The sequence below is a fragment of the Danio rerio genome, chromosome 8 (genome assembly GCF_052040795.2).
Source record: "Danio rerio strain M-AB ecotype USA chromosome 8, GRCz13ab, whole genome shotgun sequence".
In the NCBI taxonomy this organism is placed as follows: domain Eukaryota; kingdom Metazoa; phylum Chordata; class Actinopteri; order Cypriniformes; family Danionidae; genus Danio; species Danio rerio.
In genome coordinates this window covers 42,958,545-42,977,754 of record NC_141028.1, presented here as the reverse complement: position 1 = coordinate 42,977,754, position 19,210 = coordinate 42,958,545, and the positions used below count along the sequence as shown (strand labels likewise).

The 19,210-nt window shown below is 34.1% G+C and overlaps 1 protein-coding gene across 23 annotated transcripts in view; it reads left to right on the top strand.

The window, feature by feature from the left end:
- The window catches only part of sorbs3 (sorbin and SH3 domain containing 3), an 81,894-nt gene that overhangs the window by 48,610 nt on the left and 14,074 nt on the right, over positions 1–19,210 (top strand). For all 23 annotated transcript variants that reach the window (XM_087263281.1, XM_087263276.1, XM_087263271.1 and 20 more), the window contains 8 exon segments: positions 1,413–1,476; positions 2,551–2,574; positions 2,779–2,869; positions 2,988–3,081; positions 8,806–8,880; positions 9,233–9,343; positions 11,145–11,197; positions 16,750–16,814. In XM_087263281.1, the coding sequence (XP_087119407.1) occupies positions 1,413–1,476; positions 2,551–2,574; positions 2,779–2,869; positions 2,988–3,081; positions 8,806–8,880; positions 9,233–9,343; positions 11,145–11,197; positions 16,750–16,814 (577 nt within the window).

Below are 19,210 nucleotides of genomic sequence, written 5' to 3'. Positions count from 1 at the left end.
GGAATGACTGCTCAGACGTGCTTACAAGTGGCAGAGACGATACTTTACACTGAGAGCGTGCTAGCATGGAGTTTATGCAAAATCAGTAATCAGTTAATTGATAGCATGCAGGTGTGCGTGCCTAATTCCACGCATGATTCCCATGATTGATAATGGGACCAGTTCCAAAAATTGCCTGCTACAATGAAAAAAATATTTCTGCAAACTTGTTGCAAACGATTTATATGGGTTGAATTTAAACAAACAATTGAATTAGTTCAACTTAATTTTTGTTTAAATTCAGCCCAGTTTTTTTTTTTAATTCAGGCAATGCCTCCCTCTGGTGGCCCAAGGAGAGCATAGCAGAAGCCCATTTCGTAACAGTTGACTTGGTTAAGATCTGGAAAAATCTGAAATGAATCCTTTGATCTACAGTGCCCTCATAGGGACAGCACTGTAGCAGACATGTTTTGTCTCTGATATCAGCAGTCTTGCATGAAAAAAAAGTCATCACAGTTGCGTTGCCTGCTGATGCTTTATTTCTGGATTGTGTTTTATTTCTGGATTTTGTATTGGGTTTTTTTTTTAGTTGGAGACATTTGCATATCTAGAAGACTTTAAAGCTTTAAAGTGAAAATGAAAGACCTCTAATTTTGTCTTCTCTCTGTTCATTTTTCCGACAGCTTGCTTTTAGAGCATGAGTGTGCTCCTTTTTTCTATTTAAATGAAAAGGAGCAACAAGACTGATTCAAATTTTCAGTTATAGGATAAAGCTCTTCTTTGCTGTCAGGCAATTTCTCTAAGAAAATTAGGATCAAGTAGGTTACGGATAGTTTATTTATTTATTTATTTATTTATTTATTTTTTGGTGCTAAAGGTGATTGTTCAACAATTTGTATAAATGGAAGCTATTTGTGCACCCTTCTCTATGCACATAGTAATGATCTGAAATATCATCTTAGTGTAATTTAGTTTTTACCTAATTACACAGAAGTAAAAACTTCATTGTTCTACAAATTTAAGTGGATTGAACATAAATGAATAAAAATGGACAATACAAATAAAACGAATAGTGTTGTGTCATTTTTAATAAACAGTTTAAGCAGCATATTTAAGTCTAGAAGACTTGGCTTTTTATGAAATGTTACACTACAAGACTTTAGAAATGAGTTACATTATTTTTTTTTTATTGTTACATTGTAAATTAATAAAAAAACTTTTTTTAAATTTATTAGAATGATTTTTTGACAGATTTTTGTAAAAGGATTTTTTTTTTCCTGTTGAATTGTTTGTGAACGACAAAAAAAACCCATTTTAAAGTGTATGTTTCTTTTACGTTTAGTTTTATTTTTAAATTTCTCTCTCTCTCTCTCTCTCTCTCTCTCTCTCTCTCTCTCTCTCTCTCCCCCTCTCTCCCTCAATCCCTTCACCAGAGCGTAAACAAGCCCAAGGACTGGTATAGGAGCATGTTCAGGCAAATCCACAAGAAACCAGAGGGTATGTGCTTTCCCTGTCGGAAACAATGAGGAAATTCCTCCCTTTTATTGTCTGTCACATTCTAGAAAGAATAACGCTAAACTTTGGCTTAGATATTTTAGATGCAAGTTCTTAAAGATTGTTCAGCCATTCATTACACTTGGAAATGAGAGTGCACAATTGATTCTTTGAAAGTGGAACAAGCTAGCCTTTACTGAACATGATAGGATTAAGGAAACCAGATTCTGCCTTAATCAGTAAACCTTCAGAGTTAAATGATTACAAACCAAACACAAACATGCTTTACAAACTCCTGATGAAATTCATGGTGCTTTACCATTTATTACTTACACAAAACCCCACAAAGTCTCTAAAGGAAATTTGGCCAGAGACATACTGTAGGATTTTACGGCTGCAATTAAATAACGTGAGTAGCTCCTGATGTAGTTCAGAAATAATAAACCACTTAATGCTAAATAGCACAGCTTGCTAAATGTGTCTCGATAGACCCAGCTTGACTCAGACTTATTGAGCTTATAGAGAGAATAAGTCAATTGTTGTTAAATGTTAAAAACGTTAATTTAAATTACACTCTAATCAAAAGGGATGCACCGTTATATAACCAACCTCTTTCTTTCTTAAATGCACAAAAGCCTATAGAATAAATCAGATATGGTGTAATGACTTATCTTTTATTATATATATATATATATATATATATATATATATATATATATATATATATATATATATATATATATTTTTTTTTTTTTTTTTTTTTTTTCCCCTCACCTTTAAAGAATCCAATAAGCACATGAATCTTCATCTTTTCTTTGGGGTGGTTAAGATACTAAATAACATCATATTCTAAGATGTAAATGTTACAGTATGTAACGCTTCATATGGGTTTGCTGATTATGAGCCAAAGAACACCCTTTTAGTGCTGTTTAGCAGTATTTGTTTATAGTGCCCAGTTACAATGTTTGGTTTTATGTATTAAACTGCTGCTCATACAATTCCTTAGTGAAATAATTAAAAGCATATATATTGATTATATCTATAGTGATTTTTTTTTTTGTATGTTTTCTCCTTTAGAACCTGAGTTTGACTGGAGAGAAAGTAAGTAGCTAATTAGATGCATTTAATATATGAAAACATTGCGCTTATTTTATGAGCCCTATCAACAAGCAAAAATCTGAACTGTGCAACCCTAAATTTACTTTGTATCTACTATACACGTAATGGGTGCGATGATATTTAGACATTATTCTCATATTAATGTGTAAAATATCCAAGCTGATAAGTCTTTTTTTATGCCTACAGGGAAGCTGTCATCATACTCTTCCATAGATTCTGCCCAGGATGGATTTTCAGACACCATCACCCTCACCCAGCATGGAGCTCTGACTGACTGGTGAGAGAGAGTGAGATAGGAGTTACAAAGACACTGGGCAGGTTTAGATCTGTTGCTGCAAGAACCAACAATGATTATGAAGTGGCCTATCTCTCTCTTTTTGTATGTTGCGTTACAGGGCTGATCTGGGTGACTCAGGGAAACACCCAGAACCAAAGAATATTTTTGACTTTGAGCCTGGAAGAGAAGCAGTGACAGGGGATCATAACCAGGTAAGAGACAGCTAACCATCACTTGAGCATCATAAAAGCTCTTCATGAAATATTGATTGACATTTTAACATACAAAAGGACTAGAAGAGGGGTGTACAGTGCTCTGCATAATTGTGTACACCCCATTCTGAAAATTTATATTTTTAGCAATTTCTCAGTGAATGTAGGCAATGTATTTTGTGGCATTTAAACAAGTAATTTATTAAACAGATGTATTTATTAAAGTCATATTTTAGTCACCAAACATATTTAGAAATTTGAAAGAATACAATTAAACTCAAGCAAACTATTGCAAAAACTAATTACAAAGTACAAAATTTCAACAATTTTTCAAAATTTTTTCCTATTTTAAATTTTTATTTAACGTTTTTCTATAACATATGGTTTTTGGACTGTTATCGTAAGTTATTTTGATTTGGCTTCAGTACTGATTAATCTAATGTATATGCACAAACCAACACAATCTCACGGCAATTCGTAACTTTTTGATTTAGTGGCTAATTTGTATGAATTCGTACAATCTAACTCATACAATTTAGTACGATTTGCTCATCCCCCAATGACGATTGGGTTTAGTGGTGAGTTAGGTGCCACGCCTCCTTTTTAAAATCGTACATTTTCGTATGACTGAACTCGTACGAATTAGCCACTAAACTAGCAAAACATAAAATACTTACGTTTTCTCGTGAGATCAAGCTGGCACAAACATAATATTGTATATCTTCCTTTTAAAAATATCAATTGTAAGAGAAAGATTTGTGAGGGGTGTACTTGTATACTCTGAGCATTTTATTTACAGATGGTATATATTTTTATACTTCTAAACCTTTTTAGTGTGCTATTCGTCCATAGGATTATTGTGTTGGTTGAAAGCATTTGTTACTATACCTTTTGCCAATTTGTGAATGGGCTAGACTGAACACTGCATAAATCAAAACACCATATGCAATACTGCAATGTCTTTATTGCTGTTATTAAAGCTTGTAAAAGTGTGGCTTAGGTCAGGGTTCATACAGTTTGTTTTACTTTTTTAGTACACAGTGTTTAGATTTTTCAGACTTTTTCATGTGTAATTACAGTACTTCATATTTCTCAAAACACCTCCTTAACTTATAGCGGAGGAGTAAACAAACAAAACAAAACAAAAAGATATATAATTTGTATGAGCACATTATGTTTACAATTAAACTATAAATTGAGGTAATATACTGTAGAACCCAAAATACAAAATTAATAAACAGGAAAAACAATACATTGTGAGGGTTAATCGAGCTTGTTGTGTATGACAACAGATTAGACAACGATGCATTGCATTGCGTCTGTTTTGCTCCTGTGATACTTGCCTGACACTTGTTTACTTAAAATGTCCTTGGGGAAAGTGGTTGTGCCTGTCCAGCATTTAAAACATATAAAAGCTATATCATAGCTGTTTCACACTTTTGTCAAATTAATCGATGTTCACTTAATCTCACGAATGTGGTTCCAACAACACCATAAACACACTCCTAATCCTCATGGAAAGTCCTCCTAAACCAATTATACTGTTATACTGTATAATGGGCGGGTCAACTCTATATTAAACCCTGCAGTTTAAAACGGGCATGTTATTGAAGTTACTTTTTTCGTATTATGATTCAGTTCCTAGACAAACTAAATGGGTGTGGCTTGTTTTTTTTTCTACTGCAAGCTAAATGGATTTAAACTATGTATTTCATTCAGAAATATGGGCAAAATGGTTTCGGTAGAATTATCACAACAGATTCCTTCTCACCATTTCTGTTTGTTTATAAAACTGACAGCTGGAGAGTTGTAGTTGAATATGTTAGCTACGCCCAATTCCTAATATATACTGTACATAATCTGACAATTTAGCAAAAAAAAAAAAAGGACAGGGTGAGCATTTTCAGATTTTAATTAAAGATTACGTTTTTTTGTTATTTATTTATTTTTTCTTAATGACCGGTACAGATGAATTGGTCACCACAAGACTAGTTGAGCTAACGAAATCATATGGTTAGTTTTGATTTCTTGGGAACTTTAAAGTAACTCAAATTAATAGTGTTTATATTTAAATTTAATTTAAAAAATTAAATTTAAATTAAATTAATGATGTCAGTCTGGCAAAGCTTTTATACGATTCAGAACATATGGAATGTTGTGCTCCAAGAGTTCCAAAATCATATGAAAAGGAGTAGCCTGAAGATGATAATGTGGACAGCTATTGTACAATTTCAGTTTTTAGTTCAGTAAACATGTTTTGAATTTATCATCAGATGCTGTGTAGCATGGTCGGAATCCATTTCTGATCCGGTGTCTTTTAACACAAAGAGATGTATTAGTTTCTAACCTTCACTAAAAACAACACAAACAGGGGTATCAACTTAATCAAGCAAAACCCAATGTACGTCTTTCTGCTTCTGGTGGAGTCGTGCAAATTGGCCTATAGCTGTGATTATTTAAATGAGATCTTGCATCATGGACTTTTGAGGACTGCAGTGCTGGTTCCTACTTGTACACATTAGTTTGGTCATGGTGATGCAGAAACGCCAACCTGACTTCACCAAGTAGGACTTGTTCCTGGATTAGCATCTTTGTTCATCTTAAAACAACATTCCAATCAGTATTAAGAAATACATTTACAGTTTTTGTTAACTTTAGGCTTACAGTTATGCACTTCTGCATCATTGTTACCAAACTATTATTCCAGAAAACCCTAACTCCTTTGATTTTGGGAATAATTTACAGTTATGGTTGGGTTTAGTACCCCTATAGCTTTAAACAGATTACATTTTCGAACAAAAATGATGTTCCAGGATCAACATAGATCTTAATCCAGGGCCGCATCATACTTGGCAAAATCATGACAGGCAATCCAGAAATTGCTTTACGTATGAATAAAACGGAAAGAATGCATGACAACATTTTTTATACAGAAACAGTCTTACATGGCACAGAAATATGTCGACGGGCAACTATGAGATATGACTTAGACAGCTGTAGTTTACAGTGAATTTGTAATTGCTTTTCTAGGAACGGTTCCATACATGCATATATTAAAGACTAAATGGGTATTTTTAGAAAAATTTGCAGCAACTTCAAACATGGCTCATACAATTACAATCTGGGGATGGAACTGTTTTATAAATTATTTTAAGCACCATCTGTATAGAATTCTCTATCATCATGGATTTTAAAGACCGCAAGGTAGTTAGTTACATGCAAATCTATGTGCCTCAAGCAAAATGCTGGGCTATGTGCACTATCTGCATGTCTGAGGTTAAGGCTTGAATGTCAATATATATACATTTTTTAATTAAATGAGAAGAAGACTGAGGCATTTGTCTTTGCACCATAAGCCGGCTCTTGCAAGCTGGATCAAATCTAATCTATATGATTACATTACACCATCTGTAAAAAAAAATAAAATCTAGGTTTCATCCTTGATTCTGCCCTTCTTATTGGACAAGCAGGTAAATGCTGTAGTTAAATATTGTTTTTTCCATTTGAGATTATTAGCCAAAGTTAATTTTCATTATATTTTATTATTTTAGATATTATTTATGCATTTAAATAATCACGCTTAAACTGTTGTAACTTAATGTGTATAGGCCAATTCTATATTAACTGTCTACAAGTGGTCCAAAATGCCTTACTGGCACCTGCAAATATGAACACATTATCCCCCATCCTTTGCATTCTGAACTAGTTGCAGATATGTTTAAGAACAGAGTTAAAATTTACCACATGTTTTTAAGGCATTAAATGGTCAGGGACAGACATATTTTTCTAATCTTATTACTGTTGAAGTATTTGGCAGATGTTTAATGTTGTCAAACCAGAAAATGTTTGAAGTCTCCAGATCCAAACTAAAGAAAAATGGAGATTGGGCATTTTCTGTAGTAGGTGCTAAAATGTGGAATTGGCTACCAATGTCTGTTAAACAAACACTGATAAATCCTTGTTCAAAGGGAAAAGCTTTTAAATTGCAAGGGAATTGATCTTGTCTATCTTGGTTTCTGCTGCGTTACATGTTTTTTTTTGTGTTATGTTGGTTGCACTACATGCTGTTTTATCTGTTGTTGTCTAGTTTTGATAATTTATAACTCAAGGTGTGTAAAGCACAATGGTCAACAACTGTTGTTTAATTGCGCTTTATAAATAAAGTAAAAGAGGTTTGGATTATTAGCTTTGAGAATATTCTTAGATTAAGATGTTTAAGGATTGCCCTCGGTGTTTAAAACTGATTTTGCTGTCTGGCTCAGTGTGAATATGAGAATAAAAGAATCTATTGTTTTATCTCAGTGTGTGGAGCTGTGTGAAGGAGGGCTGTCTTGTGATGCATATTTAAACCTGTTAACTGCTTGTGTGATTTAACAGTCATGGTTTTCAGGTTGTGAAGCAATCTTTCTCCACTTAATTCTCTTTTGACACCCATTTCTTACAACGTGACAGCTGTCAGCTCATTCATTAGTTAAAGTTTTGCTTCTTTAACATATTTGAAAGATCACTTTATTATGTCTTAGTTATTGGCTTTGGACGTTTGACTTGGTTTCAGTAAGATTATCATCTGCCAAGATATATCCAATAAAAGCAGAAAACCTTAAGCTTGCCTACAGCTTTAGTAAAATCATTAATGCTAAAATCTTTCTAGTTAAAAAGGCTCATTAACATGAAATGGTATTCAGTGGTAAAGTCCTGTAGCTACTTGTTGATTTTTAAGTCTGTCTTTCTTTAAATATAAGTTTGGCCAGTACAATTTGGGTATCACAGAACTTCCCAAGCTATAAATAAATAAAATAACACACATAAATAAATAAATAAATAAATAAATAAATAAATAAATAAAAAGTTTCCAGTACTTTTTGATTAATTTATAAGAGTGTCACAATCAGCAGCGATTATAGCGGTTGCAGATCGCTGGAGAACTACAAATCCCATTATGCACCTCACACACACCAGTTCCAGTTCTCTCCATGATTGCGCGTACACACAGCTAGAAGCTCATCATAGACTTATTACCAGGACTATAAATGCACCTCACATTGACACACACACACACACACACACACACACACACACACACACACACACACACACACAGGGCTGAATCTAGTTCCTCTGTAACATTTCTTGTGGTTTCCTTGCCTTGTCTTTCTTGTTTTTGATCTTTGCTTTATTCATTGTTTTGTTTCACTGCCTGTCCCAACTGTTGCCTGCTTTGCTGACTACGCTTTTGGAATACCCTTAAGTTAATGTTTGCTCTTGTTTGACCATTGCCTGTCTGACTAAGCTATTAATAAACTGCATTTTGGCCCTCAACTACATTGTACCCTGACTCAAATGTTGCAGAGAGTTTCGGTTTACATTTTTTAATAGCATTTTAGAACTTTTTAATTGTTTCAAAAGAAAAACTATAAATAAAAATTTACAATGACAGAAATATACTAGCAGCTCATTACCTGATTTTTGCACCTTTATTTGAATGTCAATTCTAAACAATTAAAAATCTTAATGTCAATTAAACCATTTAATTTGAAAGCACACATTTACTGAAAGCATTGTTTTTGTTCTAATGCAGTATGTATATTTTTAATTAGAAATCATTCTAATTTGAAAATGACATTTTTTATGATCTACATTTTGTAAATTAAGTTTAGGTTTTTTTTTTCTTTTTTTTTCAAAATAGTTTGAAGTCTCACTTGGTATATGATTTTTGTTTTTCAGTATCTAAGATCTAAATCGCAGCTGCCTTTACATCACACTTCAGTGAAACCTCAGTCTCAATCTCCATCAATAGAGGTGAGCATCTACATATCCACTTTAGACATTTATTGCATTGACAATCTATTTATTGTATTCATATTGATGCAATTCATATGTAATGCTATTGAAGTTAGACATGTATTAAAAATAGGGATTTTTTTTATTTATTATTATTTAATCTTTAAAAGTATTTTAATACTGTTGATAAAGAAGTACAGGTTATTTTTACAACATGGTAATTTTTTTTAAGCATTTTGTTTTAAATACTGTCAAAGTTCCATTTATATCAAACTAAGTGTACAAATTACATTCAAAATTGTGCTACCAGTCTCGTGGCTGCAAATAAAAAAGAAGCTAATACATACATGGTTTTCATGCTGTTTTGCAGGCAACATTGGTGTCAGAACTGAACCAATTTGAGGCAGAGCTGGACTCAGAAATACGTGGTTTGGAAAGAAAACTGTCACAGAAGCAGTATCAGCGGCCAGGCCGGGGTGAGGTACTGACTCTCCCTACAGATTACACTCATAATAGATTGAATCATGTTGTACCTCCCTGAAAGCAGCATGGTTACATGCACATTGTTCTAAAAAGTGGATATTAATACATCAATAATGTATTAATGGTGCAAAATGTGATTTCTATTCTGTCAGATAGAACAGCGGCTGCATTTTCATACTGGTTTTTTTATCTAAAAATAACATTTACTCTCCACCCACTTGTTTGTTCTGTTGAACACAATGGAAGATTTAATATAGTATGGCTGCTGGTTCTAAACATTCTTTACATGTATTGTTTTGTGTTTAATAGAGTAAAGACATTCATAAAGGTTTAGAACCACTTGAGTGGAGTAAAAGTTCCTTTTTGAGTAAGCTATCTCTTTTTTTTTTCTGCAGTCAAATCTTTTGATTTTTGGGTAAGCACCCTTCTGGCCTCACTAACACCACTTCCAGCAACAAACTATAGTTTTCCCATTTGGCCTCCCAGACTCAGCACTGCTTAGTTACAGTGAGCATCAAGTCGTGGGATGCAGGGTGATAAAATATTTGAAAAGATGATTTATATTGCAAAGTTAACCACAAAAGGAAATCATATCAGACTCTAGAATGAGAGAGACTGAAAGTCCCATTTCCAAAATCATCAAAAATGCAAAAAAATATATTAAGAGGATATGGGTGTGAGGAAAATGGAGACAAAGCAGTTAAATGGCTTTAAATTGTTTCTGACTGCTTATCAGACTTTAGTCATCCATTATTTTGCAAAAATTTCCACACTTTTCCGACAAGGTATTAGCCTTAAGCTCAGACTAGCTGTGCCAAAAAAAAAAAAAAATTTCAAAGGATTTTATGGTTTCTGGCCTCTCCTGTGTGCTTCAGATCACTAGATGTAGCCTCTGAACTTATTTTGTATTTTGTGATTCACTGTTTATTTACTGTTGTGAATTGCAATTTGTAAATTTGAGCTCTGCTCTGCTGACTTTTGATGAAAAAATGCAACTTTACAGTTTAACAAAATGACATTTTAGTAGTTTGAAATAATATAATGTATATGAAATAATACAGAAATAAGTGTGTAAAATAACAGAAAATGTACTGGCTGTTTATTACATGGTTTTTGTATATACAACACCAACCCAGAAAATATATTACTGTAAGACATTAAAAATGTCAATAATAGTCACTTTTTGCAACTTTTTAAGGTTGAAAGTTGTTGAAAGAAAGATTGAGATCCCATTTATATTTTTGAACTGCATTATGGGAAAAAAACATGAACCACAAAATACAGAAAACTACTAATTTACAGATATTCTTTTATAGTGTATCTTCTCCGTTCCTGTAATACTGAACAACCAAAATCTGAAGTCATGCAATGCAGAGTTCATTTTGGATCATGTCATCCTGCACAATGTCTGCTTTTTAAATCCCAGCTCCGTTTACATGATCCTTTTTTTTGTTGCCATTTCTCTACTTCTGTTATTCTTAAAGGGACAGTTCAACCTAAAACGAATTATAATTCTTCTATCAGTTGGTGTTTATGACTCTCTGGCTCTTATTTGCATGTGGATTACAAATTAATGAAATCCTTTGCTAATTAGATCACCAGTTCCATCTGACTGACATTTGCAATGTTGCCTAAATGAAAGGAGTATAGGACCCAGGGGAGAAGCACAACTTTCTGTTCAGGAATGGTCACCGCCTCTTGAGATTTCCTCCGAGCTGCTCCCAAATGCTTCTGTTTTACTGTGAGTCTGAAGGACTTCATGTGTTAGAGGTGAATTAAGTTGTTACTTCTGTTTACAGGTTAAAGCCAATGCACCAGCCACAAGGACAGGGGAAAAGAGACAAGAAAACAGGCAAGTCTTTATTAGAGTTTACTTGAGGGTGAAATAGAAGTAAACAATACAACAAACATCACAGATAAAACCTCAATCATTCTATTAATTAATACACCTTTTAATAGATAAATTTCTTTCTTAATATATTAACTTTTTAATTGTATTAAAATGGTGGAGTAAACAAACAATCATGCACTGATACCTAAATTAATAATAATGATGTTAACGCATGTAAACTAATCAAGAACTAACCTAAAGTTTGACAAGTCATATGAATGTAATGACCAACTTGAGTAAATGTTCATTGGTTGATGTTTTAATTGATTAATTAAAGCAATATAATATTATTTAATGTTAGATATCTTATAGATGTCTTAACTACTCTTTTTCACTTTAAAGTATAATAATTAAATCGATTGAATAAAACAAGATTTATGCATCCATTGAATTCTGTGACAATTTAGAAGTTCTTCAATAAAAAAGACAGGTGGCACGAAGTAGTTTAATCCATTGTTGTTTTACTTTGTAGTCTTTTACAGAAATATTATCTGACTAATGCTAATAGAGTGTGACACATGCAGTAGTTTCTCTGTTGTTTTCAGTGTCTTATTAAGGTCATATGATATGCTTGGCCTGTCTCCATACAGTCTGATTGGTTAATTGTTGACTCTCTGGCTGGCAGCCCACATACCAGACCCCATGCTGAGCTTTTTGTGTGTCTGTGCATTGGTTTGTGTTTTTTGTTACAATATGTGATGTGAGAGTGTGTGTGGATAAATTAGAGATGTGTTTGTGTTTACTTACATACTTGAACTTGTTAATCCATTTAATAATGTGGTACCGTTTAAAACAGTATTTAGCTAGGACTTAAATTTATTTGTGCGTTTTAAAAGTTGTGCGCCCAAACACGTATCATTAAAAAATGCGTGTCAAGATGGAAACAAGAAACTAGGTTAAAATAAAATGTGGCAATGTAAACAAACGCAGGCAGAGTCGCATAATACACTAAAATCACTAAATGTAGTGAGCATGCAGGTGAAGTCCTTCTTTAGTACAGACAAAAACAGGTAACCCTCACCCGCTTAGAATGTTATTACTTGATCGTCATTATCAGTGGTTATCAGCTGATAGATATGGGCCAATAGTGACCTTCTGCGCCTACTGGTAGGCTCAAAAGTAGAGGTGTGAACCTATACTGGTCTCACGGTTCGGTTCGGTCATGATTATAATGTCATCGATTCGGTTCAATTTGATATCTCGGTGCAATGACTATGCTTTATATGTTGTGTTTTGGGGGTGGCTATGACAAGCTGTCTGTCAAAACACACACACACACACATACACACACACACACACACACACACAGGGACACACAGCACCACACGGTCTCTCATTCATACACAAACATAGACAGCATCAAACAAACACGCACGCGCGCTTGCTTGGTCGCTCGCTCGGGAGCGATATTGTGAGACTGCCCACTCCTGTTAAAATTACACCAGAGTTACCGATCGCTCCCGCACTTTATTCGGATATTTATTCCCGCACCACATGAAATCTGGTCGGCTCCCGCGACAATGCACAGATACAGCCGCGGGAATGCATACAGTCGAGAGCAAAAGAGAGGGGAGGAAAAGTCGCGCCAACAGGTGAAATGGGCCACAGTGTGAGAGAGAGAGAGAGAGAGAAAGAGAGAAATGGAGTATTTTTATTCCCTCAATCACAGAGAAATAGGGGCTTCTGCTGTAAGTGTCAGTGAAAGACTGTACAGAAATCACACACACGCAGTGAAATTGTGAAGATTGCGCCAGGAGTGTTGTGAATATCCCCTCGCTCATCTCCCTCGCAACAGAGCGCATATGAGGTAAATGACGGCAGTACATAATAACCGGTTATGATTATTACTGAACCGATACAGAATTGTCTGTGTCTGCATCGCAGTGCACCAAAGAAACAATTAATTTTGACACACCTACTCAAAAGACTGTTATCATCCATCTACGTGAGTAATCAACTATAGATCACATACACATACCTGTCAACATTGGGATGTGAAAATAAGGGATATGCGCACCAAAAAAATCACCAAATTACTAAATATGTTCATCTGGAGCTGTTTCATTGTAAATAAACAATTAAAGTAATATGTTATTATTATTATTATTATTATTATTATTTACAAAAGGAAAAAATAATAGTATACATTAACAGCAAATAAATTATAAAAAGTTTAGCTTAAATTAATAGCTATTATAAAAAAATCAAGTTATCAAATCTCATTAATATGTTCTTCACTGTATAACCTGCATCTTCTGATTAAAGAGCAACGAATAAAACTCTTATTTATTTAGATTTTGCATTTGATTACATTAAATAACAGAGGTGTCATTTAAATGCACACTTCTAATATTATAATGTAAGCATTTGATTGCTTTCCTAACATTTTATGCAAATTTAGGACAAAATTTGTTGTGTTTGGGGAAAAAAAACAATATCGACATCTTTAGATGTTGTTGTTGTTGTTGTTGTTGTTGTTGTTGTTAATTTTGTGAATATGTCAGTTCAAACACGCACCCAAAACCCAGACTTTCACTTTGCTTTAAATCTCGTGTACAGAATAAGTTTGGGAAACCGCATCTATTTATCACTATGGAGTGCCATTTTTAGATTTATTTTAAAGTGCTTTCATGCCTAAATAAATGAGGTGTCCCCTTGTGGTTCGGTTGTATGGGTTGCGTATAGGAAGGATTAGCTCTTTAATGTTTATTTGGCACTCTTCAGAGAAAGACTGAAAATACGTTTTATGGGATGATAGCAGGATAGAATTGCAAAATACGGGAAAAATCTGGAGTGTTGACAGGTATGCATACATAAATTGCTAATAATAATTATTATTATTCTAATAACTAATTAACTAATAATTTCCCATAAATTGTATTTTATTAACGTCTACCCCATCCCTAAACCCAACCATAACAGAAATGTAAAAAACGATCTGGAACTGGAGTCTTCTCTATAAGTATGGCTGATTAACCATGTGGATGGATGATAACAGCCTTCTGAGCCTACCAGCAGGTGCAGAAGGCTCCTACTGGCCCATATCTATCAGCTGATTATGCCCATTCAATCGAGTGATAACATTTGAAGCGGGTGACACTTTAGTGAATTGAAAAATTCTGAGATATGTAACTGTTAATGCTTTTCAGTTGGCTGTCTAGTTGATACATCACTATCAGGTTATTGCTAAAAACGTAAAACACAAAAATTAGCATAAAAATAATATAAAACTTGCAGCTCAAACATAACTTTGTAAGTTGTTGTTGTTGTTGTTAAATGTGGGGTTCTTCCTCCTGGTCACGTGTTAGTGACCACCATTTTCCAAAGTTGACATTTTGATTTTGAGATTTATTTTTATCACTCTGTAACCCATTAACCAATATATATATATATATATATATATATATATATATATATATATATATATATATATATATATATATATATATATATATATATATATATATATATATATATATATATATATATATATATATATATATAATTTTTAAATTTTTTTCCAGAGAAGCAACAATGCTGTGTTGTTTGGATGAAAGGTTGAAATGATATTAATCTTTTTTGGATTGATCTAAATCTGTTGCTGTGTGGATGGGTCTTTAGAAACAGTTTAGGTGTGTGTGTGTGTGACTCCACGTTTGTTCTTTCTGTATCATTACCCCTCAAACAGTTTTTTTCCTCTTTGTGTGCTTTGACACAGCAGAGCTATAAAAGGTAATGTTTGATGCTTCAAGGCCTGTTCTTCAGATGTTCATGCCCATTCTGACAGCTTTACCTTGTACAGTATTAGCAAAGGGCTTGTAGCTCGCTGAATCGGACGCATTCTTTTAGTTACCTCTCTACTTTTTGTGACATGTTTTCTGCCCCCTTTGAGACTACTTCCCCTCCCTCTAAATACCATAAATGCCCCTGCTGCTACAAAAAGTACCCCGAGTAAAGACGGTTTTACAGCTTCCCTCATTCTGGAGGGAATAATAACCCTCAGGCTGAAAACCTGTTAGCAGCACACAAACTGTGTTTTAAAAATGTCTGTGCTATTAATGTCAGAATTTTTGGATATTTTCATATGGATACTTTCTTTTTTGGAAAGGATTTTTGTATATTTAGATTTTCAGTAATATATTGTGGCACAGAGGCCTCAGCGCACTGTCACCTGACAGCAAGAAGCTTACAGGTTAGAGCCCAGGCTGGGTCAGTTGGCATTTCTGTGTGGATTTTGCATGTTCTCTCCGTCTTGGCGTGTGTTTCCTCTGGACGCTCACCAGCAGGCTAAAGACATGTGCTATACGTTAATTGGGTAAGCTAAAATGTCCATAGTGTATGTGTGTGAATGTGAGAGTGTATGGATGTTTTCCTGTACTAGGTTGCAGCTGCAAGGGTATTCCCTATGTAAACATGCTGGATAAGTTGGCGCTACATACTGCTGTGGCGACTCCTGATGAATAAAGGGACTAAGCCGAATGACTGAATGAATAAAATTTATATTTGCAGTATTACCCAAGTATTACCTTTTTATTATGTTTATTGTAGGCGGTTCATTCAACTGTGGCGATCCCTGATTTATCAGGGACTAAGGCGACGGAAAATTAATGTATATATTAAAGTTTGGTGCAGCAAAAACCTCCACCCTTAGTTATGTAACTCGGTCACTTACATATTCATAGATATAACACAACAGATATTCTGTCCCCAATTTGAGGATCCAATTTAATATGAAATAAGTAATTCTTCCTGTCTTCTCTGAGTGTCCAATATAAGGTTTTGTTTTATTAATTAATTTTATAAACTTATGGTTTGGCAAATTTAATTTGCTCAGAATATCTAATAAACACAAATGCAAAGATACTTGTCATTAGTTTCATCATGAATCACTTGAATCGCAGTAGTTAGAAAGCAAACGTGTCTCTTGTCAGTACAATACTAGGATAATGAAATTGAAACCAGGGTGGACATTTCAGCATGACAATGATTTCAAACACTACCCTTAACTGGTTTCAGAAAAATAAAGCTGCTTTAATGAACCAGCCAATCACCTGACTTGAACCCAATAGAAAATACCAAATAAAGATCAGATTTTATTGAAGAGACTCTCAGAACTGTCGAGAGGAAAAATCACAAGTAAGCACTACATATGACTACATTTTCCATACAAGAGGTATCTTGAAGCTGTCACTAACAAAAAGGCCTTTCATACAAAGTACTCATTCAGTACTTTCTCCTTGTTTCATTCCATTGTTATTACAGATAATATGATTTGTTTGTTTATTTGTATGTTTGAATAAAATCTTAGGCCATTTCATGTCAACAGCTCATTTAGAACAATATTTATCAGGACAAATCATAACATGTTCAATACTTATTTTACCCACTGTATATATTTATATATAAGACAATTAAATGTGAACTTTTACCTTGACTCGAGTCAAAAGTTCTGAGTTCAGTGTATTTTTTTTTTCCAGATCGCATGATAATTTTGTTTTGTTTTTCTTTTCCAGCTCTCCCATAATCCCCTGCTCTGCTGTAAAGCAGGGCATAACTTCAAGCTTTATGCATGCTGATGGTAAGAAAGATATATTTTCTTCATATCCACTCCTCTGCTTTTTTTATTTACTTGTACTTCTTGCCACTCTTCTACTCTCATGTCATTTCCCTAGGTTGTTCCAAGCTTTGCTCAATTAACGCAAACACATTTTTCAAATGAGGAGAATCAAATGACGTCAATCACTGTACAGCAGGACAGGATGTGTGTAACAATCAGCATGATGGAAATCTTGATTGGAGATTAGATTTACCCAGTTGTTTTTCCTGGAGACCAGTTCACAAAGTCAATAATGTGTGGAGATCTGGGGGCCACTGAATCAGCTTTCTTAAAAAATGCATTTAACAGACTAATTTGATTGAATCCCCAAATTCACTTATGTATATAATATATAAAATCATTCTTATGTTGGAGGTTTATAGTCAGAGTATAGCCTTCTGATTATCACTCAAACAAGCTGTACAGCATGGTTGTGCTTTAGGTGACCTGACTTGGAATCTTTGTTTAGAGACCCTTTCCAATTCTGTCACCTCTCATTCTCCCAATATGAGTCTATTAAGTACCACCTCAATAAAAGGTACATTTATACAGATAGCACTGTTTGCACCTAGTGCAGCACAGTTGCTCAGTGGTTAGCACTGTTGCCTGACAGCAAGAAGGTCACTGGTTCGAACCCCATGGTATTTCTGTGTGGAGTTTGCATGTTCTTCCAATATTTATGTGGGTTTCAACAAAGCCTCGTGTAAAGGTGTCTCACAAAAGACCCCAACAACATGCAAAAAACTACAGGTATCACTTGCCTCAGTTAAGGATGGTGTTCATGGCTTCACCATAAGAAAAATGAGCAAAAAAAAAAAAAGGGTCACATATATACACCTATTGTATGTGTAGGTAGGAAGATAAATGCAAACTCAAAACACCTAAAACCTGTGTAAAGTTTTTTCTGTCCAAATTTATGTTCCCGACAATAAAATTTAATTTTAAATTATTGGCTTTTTAAAAACCGTATAATTTAGGTTACTGAGTAAAATTTAAAGTCTTTCAAAATTACTTTTTTGTGAAGTGAAGCAGGATTCAGAATCCATATTCACCCACCTCAGTTTCTTTGAACACATCGAACAAGTCACTAATAAGCGTATAATGAGTTTCAGGAATTTCAGGAATTGTGGTTTTGTTTTAGTTTTTACAGTACAAACAGGCTCTGTGAGGGGGAATCACACTGCAAAAGAGTTTTCAGATATTTTTGTTATACCTGAAAAAAGATGAAAAATTAGAACTTATTGTTGAAAGGTGCTGAAAGTTTTTGACTCTTTTAAAGCATAGAAATGTCATAATATGTTTGTAGAAACCTGCTAAGTGAACATTCTTGTTTATCTGAAAAACAATGCTAAAGTAAGTTACTCTGCTTTGAAAATGTGTGTTATGTGCCAAATCAGATGTCTTTTTGTTTTCATTATTTTAAACCTGCCCACTGACAGCTTAGCCAATTTTATTCAGCAACGCGGGTTGTCTTGATGAAAAACCACGTATTACATTCATTCTGTCAGAAAGGCTCTCTAAGTATGTGTCTATGACTGAAATGCAATCTCTGGTGGACAGTATCAGACTTCGAAATGAGATTCGGATTTAGAGTTCCACATAACGTGGTTTTTAATTAGCCAATAATATCAATATTACTAATAAACAATAGGTGAGCATTGTCAACCTGTGTTCTAACAACACGCTACGTGACGATAAGCAATTGGGCTACTTGCACCAGTTGCAACACCACATAAATTTAAATACAGCCATTCAGAAGCACAGAATAGTGCACTTACTGCACCCCAATGAAATTATAAGGTTAATCAACATTATTTAAACCCTAAACATTATTAAATGTACCTGCTGACTCAATGATGTGTTGGTTTGCAATGAGTCAGTTCAATTTCAAAGGGTTTACCATTTTATTTTCAAGATCTGAGGTAAACTATCTACTGCTGCTTTCAGTAGTATGGCAATGCATGTCATGTAAAATGGCATTCAAACCCTCATTATAAGCATTTAACGCTAAATAAAGCACATAAGGTGTACCTGTCCAAGAAACAGGAGCCATTTTTAAAGTATAACTTTCAGATGTTAGATGGAAGGATCACTTTTCTATATTAAAAGAAGTTTATTTAGAACATGACTTTAGCTTTTAGGCTCGATAGTTAGGGACACTTTTGTTGATGTCAATATGGCAACCTGTGCTTGTGTGTTTTGAATCAGGCTTGCAATACCTAGTTCAACCACTGGGTGTCAAATTAACATACCGCATCTTTAATATAAAACCTGCTGCAGCATCTTTGTTTAGGGATGTAATAGGTTCATTGTCTTACAATTTTGGGATCACACTGAAGGATGGGTGATTTTTAAATCGGGTCGTCAACAATTCATAT